Source organism: Scyliorhinus torazame, chromosome 7, assembly GCF_047496885.1.
Source record: "Scyliorhinus torazame isolate Kashiwa2021f chromosome 7, sScyTor2.1, whole genome shotgun sequence".
NCBI lineage: Eukaryota > Metazoa > Chordata > Chondrichthyes > Carcharhiniformes > Scyliorhinidae > Scyliorhinus > Scyliorhinus torazame.
The window spans coordinates 113,443,708-113,456,720 of NC_092713.1; the positions used below are offsets into that span (position 1 = coordinate 113,443,708).

The following is a 13,013-nucleotide window of genomic DNA, read 5'->3' on the forward strand; positions in this document are numbered from 1 at the left end:
TTCGGGCTACAGAGAATTCAGCCCCATTTCAGACCAGATCAATGTTCTATTATATCTCAAATTACTAATACACGACAGCCAAAATATTATTTTTTGAACAAAATGTCACTAATTTGCTTTGAATTAGTCAACACTATCTGCTCCCAGACTTCCGGTTGCGGCTATGCGGAGCTAAGTTGCACGTTCGGCAGCTCCCGACAGAAACGGACTTTTGGGCTCTTTCTATTCGGTAATAAAGCTGATAAAAATAACTTTGATGAAGCCATAAAAAAATTCGACCGCCACTGCACACCAAAAAACCCGAAACATTCGACCAGTATATTTTTCGCACGTGTACACAGCAGGCAGATGAATCATTCGACAGCTTTTAACAGACTTGGGGTTAAAGGCTCAGACATGTAACTTTGCATCTTTGCAAGCATCGATGATCCGCGATCAAATTGTGTTCGGGATTAGCAATGACAAAGTTCGGGAGAGATTGTTGAAGGAGACTGAACTCTCGCTCGACTTCAATCTCATTTATACACAAGGAAAACATCTTGTCATAGCTGGCACTTTCTTGAGCTACGGACATGAAGGAAGAACAACGTTTGGTGAGGATGTGCAGTACACGTGAATCTTGCGACAGAATCCCTTCCAGTATCCGATAAGAAGTCAAAACTAATCAGAGGTATTGGGGGGGGCGAGGGCTTTGGCTATGGATCAGCATGTCCAAGGTCTGGGGCAAGGTCTAGGACAGGATTGCTGCCTCACAGGCAGACATGTGCCAGAGCCACCTAGAAATTGCAGCTGCGCTCCTGAGCATCGCCCAGTCACAGCAGGCCATGGCTGACGTGGCACAGACCCAGAGGGAGGTGGCCCAGTCCCAGAGGGAGATGGCACAGTCACTGGCTGATGTGACACAGGCCCAGAAAATGGAGGCACAGTCAATGGGTGGTGTGGCGTAGTCCCAGATGGCGATGGTTCACTCTCTGTGCTCCACGGCTGTGAGTATGCAGACCCTGGCTGAGACCAGAGCAAGCCTCCAGGACTGGCAGCGCCAGGTGGTAGGGGAGTCTCAAGGGATAGCTCCACTCGCACCCCCGTCCCATGGAGTAGCCTGGGGGATATCGGGCACCCCGAGGAAGGAGGAAGTAATCATAGAATTTACAGTGCAGAAGGAGGCCATTCGGCCCATCGAGTCTGCATCGGCTCTTGGAAAGAGCACCCACACCCCCACCCTATCCCCATAACCCAGTAACCCCACCCAACAATAAGGGCAATTTTGGACACTTAAGGGCAATTTATCATGGCCAATCCACCTAACCTGCACATCTTTGGACTGTGGGAGGAAACCGGAGCACCCGGAGGAAACCCACGCACACACGGGGAGAACGTGCAGCCTGTACCGGTGACTCCTGCAGGGGAGGTGCCGGAACGACGCAGCGCCTCAGACTCCCCCCCCCCTTCCTGTCCCTGGAGCATCTGTTGGGCAGTGGGCAGAACAGGGTGGCACCACGCCACATGAGACACCCGAGCATCAGCCGGACCCATCCAAGCCCGGTCGCCCCAGAAGTTGCCCGCCAACGGGGACCCAGGTGGCAGGGCGAGAATCACAGCAGGCCGCCTCCACTCCTGATGTACTGTCTGGGGACCTGCCTAGGCATAGCGTTCGGGCTCGTAAGGCCAGCAGGTTGGACACCAGTTAAGTTGGCATGGGTGCAGGGCACAGTTTAGGTAGAGGGGCTAGGGCATGTATCTGTAAATATTTGTGCATATTAAATACCTGTTAACACTGTTACAACCTGCCTCGGTGCTGAGAGGTGGGCTGGTCTGGGCAGGCCAGAGAACGGGTGTCGGGGGGGAGGGGAATGGGCGGACATTGTGGGTGGCTGAGCTCCCCGCCTTCCCACCCAACTGATGGTCACACACCAGCTGCACATTCATCGAGTGGAAGCCCTTTCGGTTTGTGAAGAGTGGCCTGTCATCTGCAGGTGCTCGTAGAGCGACATGCATCCAGTCGATCACCCCCTGGATCCGGGGCATCTCGGCGATGGTGGCAAACCCGACTGCCCGGACACCCTGGTGGGCTTGGTCTACATTGAAATGGACATATTGTGCCGACTGGGCATATAGACCTCCATGACAGCACGGTGCACCAGTGCACCGAATTCTGTGAGGTCACAGACAGGTCCCCAATCAGCGCCGAGAAGGAGCCCGTGACATAAACATCCAGGGTGACTGTCACCTTGACGGCCACTGGGAGTGGGTGTCCTGCCCCATACCCCCACGGTGCCAGGTGGGCTACCATCTGGCAGGTATGTCGCAGTGTCTCTCTGCTCAGCCGGAGTCTTCGACGGCGTGCCTGGTCTTGCAGGTCCTCGAATGTCACGTGAGGCCTTATGCGGCTCCTCCTTTCACCTCCTCCTCCGCCTTGGCCTGTTGGGCGGCTGGCTCTCCATCCTGAGCGGCTGTCTCCTGTTCCTCGCTGCGTGTTCCGCTGCTGCAGGCTCCACTGCTGCATGCTCCCTCCTCCTCGAACAGCTCCAGCTCATACAGCCACAGGACATCCCCCAGCCTGCGGCGACTAGGAGGAAGGCCATCATTGTTGGTTGTATTCCAATATCCATTGTCTGCAAGGGGTGAAAGGCCAACATGTTAGCATGGCTCCTACCCTTGTGCCCAACCAGATCCAATGGGCTAAACAGTTGACACTGCGGACACCATGGGTACTCTGGCACTGGTGCTCGTCCGTGTTTTCATAGGTACCATCAGCTGGTGCTGCCCATGCCAGCGATTCACTCTGTGGCCCCTGCCTGGTGCTCTTGTAGTGGCTAACGTGGCCGTTGCCCTGGGTGGGTCAGCCGGTTGGGTGGGGGTGGTGGTATGGCAGAAGGTGGGTGAAGGGGAGTGGCTGGGGTGCAGGGATGGTGGGGTGGGGACACCCATACAGCCAATTTGACTCTGCAGAGCCAGGGGCCAAGGAGGGCAGTCATTGGGTTTAGCAACAAGATAGCTGCTTTGCAGGCCGCGGCAATGGCGGTCCATCCCTGGATACTGCCACAATTACGTCAGGGGGGGTTACTCCGGTCACAGGGCCCGTTTTCCCCAAGCCAGCCGGCCAGTGTCAGGCCCGGCAGCCCACGGTTGCGCCTCTCTGTGTCCTAGCCCCTCTCTCTCTCATCGACCACGATGCCGGTTTCGCAATTTTTAAAAGCACAAAGAGCCTCACTGTTGGGAATTCAGCCCATCAGAGGCGGAGAATCACGGGGGCACCGGAGAATACCCGGTCTTGCCCGTTAATGATAGGCCAATGGCTTTTACTGACAATGTGTTCCGGAATGCATTGACACCGCTGAGGCAATGGAGAATTGCGATTTCACTTGAAACTGCCGCCTGCCGCGATTTCGGCGTCGGAAACGACTCTCCGCCCAATCACGCTTCCTGATTTCGCCGTCGGCCGAAGGAGAATCCTGGCCAGCATGTTTCAATAAGATCACCTCTCATTCTTAGAAACTCCAGTGGGTTTAGGCCCAACCTGCTCTAACCCTTTCTTCAGAAGATAACCCCTTGCAGCCAGCAATGAGACAAGTCAGCAGTTGTGTACTCATGCAAAAGACTGATATTATATAACAAACTGCAAACTTCTATTTCAGTTAAAAAATGCGAGACACTGACACGGCCTGAACATGGGGCGATGAACTGTTCCCATCCCATTGGGAACTTTAGCTACACCTCAACATGTGGTTTTTGGTGCCCTGACGGGTTTGTGTTATCTGGAACAAACTGGCTCGAGTGTAATATCTCTGGACAATGGACAGCAAAGACCCCGACTTGCAAAGGTAATATATCGGCAACCTTACCATCACTGACACTCCAGTTTCTCCCTATTTCCTGGGAGGAACTTAGTAGATGAATCATGCTTCATCTCAATGTACAGAAAGAGCTCAATTTCTGTGTCCTCGGCCACGAAGCCAACTGGAGAGCTGGGTGGAATCTTTGAAGAAGCCCAGGCATTTCCCACACATGACTCCAAAACTGTCGGTGGACAGGGTGTGGGCATCTGGACTGAAGGCTTGTCAGCCCTTCCCAGTGACTCCTACCCTGCACCCTACCAGATGATCAGGATTTCAAATCACAGTTACCTTTCTCAGAAACCCAGTAAATCTGTATCCATCCCAATATTCTCTGACACAGTACTCACAGTTACATTCTCTGTCTGTTTAAGTAAAGATACTGTTCAGATTAAAAGGTTTTGTTGTGTTAAAGTTACAAACCAGGTTGCTGTAGCTTACTGGACTCAAGCAAAGAGCTCAGTGAATTAGCTACATCTAATTTCACTGCTGTTGCGACTCTGGGTCAAGTGTGGCTGGAATCGACCATGCACTAGGCCAGGATGTCGTAACAGGACCATCATACGAATACATGAATTAGGAGCAGGAGGAGACCTTTTGCACCTTGGTGCCCATTCCACCATTTGGTATGATGCAGATGCTGCCAGATATACTTCCAGTCTGTTTTCATTTCAAAACTCCAGCATCTGCAGTATTTTGCTTTCATGATTCGATCATGGCTGATCTGAATGTGGCCTCAACTCCATTTTCCTGTCTGTCCTTGCTGCCATTGCCTCTCATAAACAAATCTTATTTCGTATTGAATATATTCAATGATCTTGCCTCTACTGTTCTCCTGAGGAAACAGATTCTACAGACTACGGACCCTCTCAGAGAAACGAAATCTCCTCATCTCCATTTTAAATGGGTGACCCTTTATTTTTAAACTTTGTCCAGGAGTAGTTTTGCCCACAAGTGGGTCCTCCCAACATTCATCCTTCCAAGTTTCCTCAGGATCTTCTATGTTTCAATAAGATCATCTCTCATTCTTCTAACCTCCAGTGGGTTTAGGCCAACCTGCTCAAACACTTTCTTCAGAAGATAACCCCTCGTAGCCAGGAATGAGCCAAGTCAGCAGTTGGGTATTCATGCAAAAGACAGATTTTAAATTACAAACTGCAAACTTCTATTTCAGTTAAAAAATGCGAGAAACTGACACGGCCTGAACATGGGGCGATGAACTGTTCTCATCCCATTGGGAACTTTAGCTACACCTCAACATGTGGTTTTTGGTGCCCTGAAGGGTTTGTGTTATCTGGAACAAACTGGCTCGAGTGTAATATCTCTGGACAATGGACAGCAAAGACCCCGACTTGCAAAGGTAATATATCGGCAACCTTACCATCACTGACACTCCAGTTTCTCCCTATTTCCTGGGAGGAACTAAGTAGGTGAATCATGCTTCATCTCAATGTGTAGAAAGAGCTCAATTTCTGTGTCCTCGGCCACAAAGCCAACTGCAGAGCTGGGTGGAATCTTCGAAGAAGCCCAGGCATTTCCCACACATGACTCCAAAACTGTCGGTAGACATGGTGTGGGCATCTGGACTGAAGGCTTGTCAGCCCTTCCCAATGACTCCTACCCTGCACCCTACCAGATGATCAGGATTTCAAATCACAGTTACCTTTCTCAGAAACCCAGTAAATCTGTATCCATCCCAATATTCTCTGACACAGTACTCACAGTTACATTCTCTGTCTGTTTAAGTAAAGATACTGTTCAGAATAAAAAGTTTTTGTTGTGTTAAAGTTACAAACCTGGTTGCTGTAGCTTACTGGACTCAAGCAAAGAGCTCAGTGAATTAGCTACACCTAATTTCACTGCTGTTGCGACTCTGGGTCAAGTGTGGCTGGAATCGACCATGCACTAGGCCAGGATGTCGTAACAGGATCAACATACGAATATATGAATTAGGAGCAGGAGTAGACCATTTGCACCTTGGTGCTCATTCCACCATTTGGTATGATGCAGATGCTGCCAGATATACTTCCAGTCTGTTTTTATTTCAAAACTCCAGCATCTGCAGTATTTTGCTTTCATGATTCGATCATGGCTGATCTGAATATGGCCTCAACGCCATTTTCCTGTCTGTCCTTGCTGCCATTGCCTCTCATAAACAAATCTTATTTCGTATTGAATATATTCAATGATCTTGCCTCTACTGTTCTCCTGAGGAAACAGATTCTACAGACTACTGACCATCTCAGAGAAAAGAAATCCCCTCATCTCCATTTTAAATGGGTGACCCTTTATTTTTAAACTTTGTCCAGGAGTAGTTTTGCCCACAAGTGGGTCCTCCCAACATTCATCCTTCCAAGTTTCCTCAGGATCTTCTATGTTTCAATAAGATCTTCTCTCATTCTTCTAACCTCCAGTGGGTTTAGGCCCAACCTGCTCAAACACTTTCTTCAGAAGATAACCCCTCGTAGCCAGGAATGAGCCAAGTCAGCAGTTGAGTATTCATGCAAAAGACAGATTTTAAATTACAAACTGCAAACTTCTATTTCAGTTAAAAAATGCGAGACACTGACACGGCCTGAACATGGGGCGATGAACTGTTCCCATCCCATTGGGAACTTTAGCTACACCTCAACATGTGGTTTTTGGTGCCCTGAAGGGTTTGTGTTATCTGGAACAAACTGGCTCGAGTGTAATATCTCTGGACAATGGACAGCAAAGACCCCGACTTGCAAAGGTAATATATCGGCAACCTTACCATCACTGACACTGCAGTTTCTCCCTATTTCCTGGGACGAACTAAGTAGGTGAATTATGCTTCTTCTCATCATGCTTCTTCTCAATGTGTAGAAAGAGCTCTATTTCTGTATCCTCGGCCACAAAGCCAACTGGACAGCAGGGTGGAATTTTCAAAGAAGCCAACGAATTTCCCACACTTGACTCCAAAACGGTTGGTGGACATGGTGTGGGCAGTTGGACTGACGGCTTGTCAGCCCTTCCCACTGACTCCTACCCTGCACCCTACCAGATGATCAGGATATCAAATCACAGTTACCTTTCTCAGAAACCCAGTATATCTGTATCCATCCCAATATTCTCTGACACAGTACTCCCAGTTACATTCTCTGTCTGTTTAAGTAAAGATACTGTTCAGAATAAAAGGTTTGTTGTGTTAAAGTTACAAACCTGGTTGCTGTAGCTTACTGGACTCCAGCAAAGAGCTCATTGAATTAGCTATACCTAATTTCACTGCTGTTGCGACTTTGGGTCAAGTGTGGCTGGAATCGACCATGCACTAGGCCAGGATGTCGTAACAGGATCATCATACGAATATATGAATTAGGAGCAGGAGTAGACTATTCGCACCTTGGTGCCTATTCCACCATTTGGTATGATGCAGATGCTGCCAGATCTACTTCCAGTCTGTTTTTGTTTCAGATCTCCAGCATCTGCAGTATTTTGCTTTCATGATTCGATCATGGCTGATCTGAATATGGCCTCAACTCCATTTTCCTGTCTGTCCTTGCTGCCATTGCCTCTCATAAACGAATCTTATTTCGTATTGAATATATTCAATGATCTTGCCTCTACTGTTCTCCTGAGGAAACAGATTCTACAGACTACTGACCCTCTCAGAGAAAAGAAATCCCCTCATCTCCATTTTAAATGGGTGACCCTTTATTTTTAAACATTGTCCAGGAGTAGTTTTGCCCACAAGTGGGTCCACCCAACATTCATCCTTCCAAGTTTCCTCAGAATCCTCTATGTTTCAATAAGGTCACCTCTCGTTCTTCTAACCTCCAGTGGGTTTAGGCCCAACCTGCTCAACCTCTTTCTTCAGAAGATAACCCCTTGCAACGAGGAATGAGCCAAGTCAGCAGTTGAGTATTCATGCAAAAGACTGATGTTATATAACAAACTGCAAATTCTATTTCAGTTAAAACATGCGAGACACTGACACGGCCTGAACATGGGGAGATGAACTGTTCCCATCCCATTGGGAACTTTAGCTACACCTCAACATGTGGTTTTTGGTGCCCTGAAGGATTTGTGTTATCTGGAACAAACTGGCTGGAGTGCAGTATCTCTGGACAATGGACAGCAAAGACACCGACTTGCAAAGGTAATATATCGGCAACCTTACCATCACTGACACTGCAGTTTCTCCCTATTTCCTGGGAGGAACTAAGTAGGTGAATCATGCTTCATCTCAATGTGTAGAAAGAGCTCAATTTCTCTGTCCTTGGCCACGAAGCCAACTGGAGAGCTGGGTGGAATCTTCGAAGAAGCCCAGGCATTTCCCACACATGACTCCAAAACGGTTGGTGGACATGGTGTGGGCAGCTGCACTGAAGGCTTGTCAGCCCTTCCCACTGACTCCTACCCTGCACCCTACCAGATGATCAGGATTTCAAATCACAGTTACCTTTCTCAGAAACCCAGTAAATCTGTATCCAACCCAATATTCTCTGACACAGTACTCCCAGTTACATTCTCTGTCTGTTTAAGTAAAGATACTGTTCAGAATAAAAGGTTTTGTTGTGTTAAAGTTACAAACCTGGTTGCTGTAGCTTACTGGACTCAAGCAAAGAGCTCATTGAATTAGCTACATCTAATTTCACTGATGTTGTGACTTTGGGTCAAGTGTGGCTGGAATCGACCATGCACTAGCCCAGGATGTCATAACAGGATCAACATACGAATATATGAACGAGGAGCAGGAGTAGACCATTTGCACCTTGGTGACTATTCCACCATTTGGTATGATGCAGATGCTGCCAGATCTACTTCCAGTCTGTTTTTGTTTCAGATCTCCAGCATCTGCAGTATTTTGCTTTCATGATTCGATCATGGCTGATCTGAATATGGCCTCAACTCCATTTTCCTGTCTGTCCTTGCTGCCATTGCCTCTCATAAACAAATCTTATTTCGTATTGAATATATTCAATGATCTTGCCTCTACTGTTCTCCTGAGGAAACAGATTCTACAGACTACTGACCCTCTCAGAGAAAAGAAATCCCCTCATCTCCATTTTAAATGGGTGACCCTTTATTTTTAAACATTGTCCAGGAGTAGTTTTGCCCACAAGTGGGTCCACCCAACATTCATCCTTCCAAGTTTCCTCAGAATCCTCTATGTTTCAATAAGGTCACCTCTCGTTCTTCTAACCTCCAGTGGGTTTAGGCCCAACCTGCTCAACCTCTTTCTTCAGAAGATAACCCCTTGCAACGAGGAATGAGCCACGTCAGCAGTTGAGTATTCATGCAAAAGACTGATGTTATATAACAAACTGCAAATTCTATTTCAGTTAAAACATGCGAGACACTGACACGGCCTGAACATGGGGAGATGAACTGTTCCCATCCCATTGGGAACTTTAGCTACACCTCAACATGTGGTTTTTGGTGCCCTGAAGGATTTGTGTTATCTGGAACAAACTGGCTGGAGTGCAGTATCTCTGGACAATGGACAGCAAAGACACCGACTTGCAAAGGTAATATATCGGCAACCTTACCATCACTGACACTGCAGTTTCTCCCTATTTCCTGGGAGGAACTAAGTAGGTGAATCATGCTTCATCTCAATGTGTAGAAAGAGCTCAATTTCTCTGTCCTTGGCCACGAAGCCAACTGGAGAGCTGGGTGGAATCTTCGAAGAAGCCCAGGCATTTCCCACACATGACTCCAAAACGGTTGGTGGACATGGTGTGGGCAGCTGCACTGAAGGCTTGTCAGCCCTTCCCACTGACTCCTACCCTGCACCCTACCAGATGATCAGGATTTCAAATCACAGTTACCTTTCTCAGAAACCCAGTAAATCTGTATCCAACCCAATATTCTCTGACACAGTACTCCCAGTTACATTCTCTGTCTGTTTAAGTAAAGATACTGTTCAGAATAAAAGGTTTTGTTGTGTTAAAGTTACAAACCTGGTTGCTGTAGCTTACTGGACTCAAGCAAAGAGCTCATTGAATTAGCTACATCTAATTTCACTGATGTTGTGACTTTGGGTCAAGTGTGGCTGGAATCGACCATGCACTAGCCCAGGATGTCATAACAGGATCAACATACGAATATATGAACTAGGAGCAGGAGTAGACCATTTGCACCTTGGTGACTATTCCACCATCTGGTATGATGCAGATGCTGCCAGATATACCTCCAGTCTGTTTTTATTTCAAAACTCCAGCATCTGCAGTATTTTGCTTTCTTGATTCGATCATGGCTGATCTGAATATGGCCTCAACGCCATTTTCCTGTCTGTCCTTGCTGCCATTGCCTCTCATAAACAAATCTTATTTTGTATTGAATATATTCAATGATCTTGCCTCTACTGCTCTCCTGAGGAAACAGATTCTACAGACTACTGACCCTCTCAGAGAAAAGAAATCCCCTCATCTCCATTTTAAATGGGTGACCCTTTATTTTTAAACTTTGTCCAGGAGTAGTTTTGCCCACAAGTGGGTCCTCCCAACATTCATCCTTCCAAGTTTCCTCAGGATCTTCTATGTTTCAATAAGATCATCTCTCATTCTTCTAACCTCCAGTGGGTTTAGGCCCAACCTGCTCAAACACTTTCTTCAGAAGATAACCCCTCGTAGCCAGGAATGAGCCAAGTCAGCAGTTGGGTATTCATGCAAAAGACAGATTTTAAATTACAAACTGCAAACTTCTATTTCAGTTAAAAAATGTGAGACACTGACACGGCCTGAACATGGGGCGATGAACTGTTCCCATCCCATTGGGAACTTTAGCTACACCTCAACATGTGGTTTTTGGTGCCCTGAAGGGTTTGTGTTATCTGGAACAAACTGGCTCGAGTGTAATATCTCTGGACAATGGACAGCAAAGACCCCGACTTGCAAAGGTAATATATCGGCAACCTTACCATCACTGACACTCCAGTTTCTCCCTATTTCCTGGGAGGAACTAAGTAGGTGAATCATGCTTCATCTCAATGTGTAGAAAGAGCTCAATTTCTGTGTCCTCGGCCACAAAGCCAACTGCAGAGCTGGGTGGAATCTTCGAAGAAGCCCAGGCATTTCCCACACATGACTCCAAAACTGTCGGTAGACATGGTGTGGGCATCTGGACTGAAGGCTTGTCAGCCCTTCCCAATGACTCCTACCCTGCACCCTACCAGATGATCAGGATTTCAAATCACAGTTACCTTTCTCAGAAACCCAGTAAATCTGTATCCATCCCAATATTCTCTGACACAGTACTCACAGTTACATTCTCTGTCTGTTTAAGTAAAGATACTGTTCAGAATAAAAAGTTTTTGTTGTGTTAAAGTTACAAACCTGGTTGCTGTAGCTTACTGGACTCAAGCAAAGAGCTCAGTGAATTAGCTACACCTAATTTCACTGCTGTTGCGACTCTGGGTCAAGTGTGGCTGGAATCGACCATGCACTAGGCCAGGATGTCGTAACAGGATCAACATACGAATATATGAATTAGGAGCAGGAGTAGACCATTTGCACCTTGGTGCTCATTCCACCATTTGGTATGATGCAGATGCTGCCAGATATACTTCCAGTCTGTTTTTATTTCAAAACTCCAGCATCTGCAGTATTTTGCTTTCATGATTCGATCATGGCTGATCTGAATATGGCCTCAACGCCATTTTCCTGTCTGTCCTTGCTGCCATTGCCTCTCATAAACAAATCTTATTTCGTATTGAATATATTCAATGATCTTGCCTCTACTGTTCTCCTGAGGAAACAGATTCTACAGACTACTGACCATCTCAGAGAAAAGAAATCCCCTCATCTCCATTTTAAATGGGTGACCCTTTATTTTTAAACTTTGTCCAGGAGTAGTTTTGCCCACAAGTGGGTCCTCCCAACATTCATCCTTCCAAGTTTCCTCAGGATCTTCTATGTTTCAATAAGATCTTCTCTCATTCTTCTAACCTCCAGTGGGTTTAGGCCCAACCTGCTCAAACACTTTCTTCAGAAGATAACCCCTCGTAGCCAGGAATGAGCCAAGTCAGCAGTTGAGTATTCATGCAAAAGACAGATTTTAAATTACAAACTGCAAACTTCTATTTCAGTTAAAAAATGCGAGACACTGACACGGCCTGAACATGGGGCGATGAACTGTTCCCATCCCATTGGGAACTTTAGCTACACCTCAACATGTGGTTTTTGGTGCCCTGAAGGGTTTGTGTTATCTGGAACAAACTGGCTCGAGTGTAATATCTCTGGACAATGGACAGCAAAGACCCCGACTTGCAAAGGTAATATATCGGCAACCTTACCATCACTGACACTGCAGTTTCTCCCTATTTCCTGGGACGAACTAAGTAGGTGAATTATGCTTCTTCTCATCATGCTTCTTCTCAATGTGTAGAAAGAGCTCTATTTCTGTATCCTCGGCCACAAAGCCAACTGGACAGCAGGGTGGAATTTTCAAAGAAGCCAACGAATTTCCCACACTTGACTCCAAAACGGTTGGTGGACATGGTGTGGGCAGTTGGACTGACGGCTTGTCAGCCGTTCCCACTGACTCCTACCCTGCACCCTACCAGATGATCAGGATATCAAATCACAGTTACCTTTCTCAGAAACCCAGTATATCTGTATCCATCCCAATATTCTCTGACACAGTACTCCCAGTTACATTCTCTGTCTGTTTAAGTAAAGATACTGTTCAGAATAAAAGGTTTGTTGTGTTAAAGTTACAAACCTGGTTGCTGTAGCTTACTGGACTCCAGCAAAGAGCTCATTGAATTAGCTATACCTAATTTCACTGCTGTTGCGACTTTGGGTCAAGTGTGGCTGGAATCGACCATGCACTAGGCCAGGATGTCGTAACAGGATCATCATACGAATATATGAATTAGGAGCAGGAGTAGACTATTCGCACCTTGGTGCCTATTCCACCATTTGGTATGATGCAGATGCTGCCAGATCTACTTCCAGTCTGTTTTTGTTTCAGATCTCCAGCATCTGCAGTATTTTGCTTTCATGATTCGATCATGGCTGATCTGAATATGGCCTCAACGCCATTTTCCTGTCTGTCCTTGCTGCCATTGCCTCTCATAAACGAATCTTATTTCGTATTGAATATATTCAATGATCTTGCCTCTACTGTTCTCCTGAGGAAACAGATTCTACAGACTACTGACCCTCTCAGAGAAAAGAAATCCCCTCATCTCCATTTTAAATGGGTGACCCT

General features: G+C 46.8%; 1 protein-coding gene across 1 annotated transcript in view; it reads left to right on the forward strand.

The window, feature by feature from the left end:
* The window catches only part of LOC140427352 (sushi, von Willebrand factor type A, EGF and pentraxin domain-containing protein 1-like), a 151,976-nt gene that overhangs the window by 63,525 nt on the left and 75,438 nt on the right, over positions 1-13,013 (forward strand). The window contains exons 11-17 of the mRNA XM_072512902.1: positions 3,636-3,821; positions 5,008-5,193; positions 6,382-6,567; positions 7,768-7,953; positions 9,140-9,325; positions 10,513-10,698; positions 11,887-12,072. Of these exons, the coding sequence (XP_072369003.1) occupies positions 3,636-3,821; positions 5,008-5,193; positions 6,382-6,567; positions 7,768-7,953; positions 9,140-9,325; positions 10,513-10,698; positions 11,887-12,072 (1,302 nt within the window). The remainder of the gene's footprint in view (positions 1-3,635; positions 3,822-5,007; positions 5,194-6,381; positions 6,568-7,767; positions 7,954-9,139; positions 9,326-10,512; positions 10,699-11,886; positions 12,073-13,013) is intronic.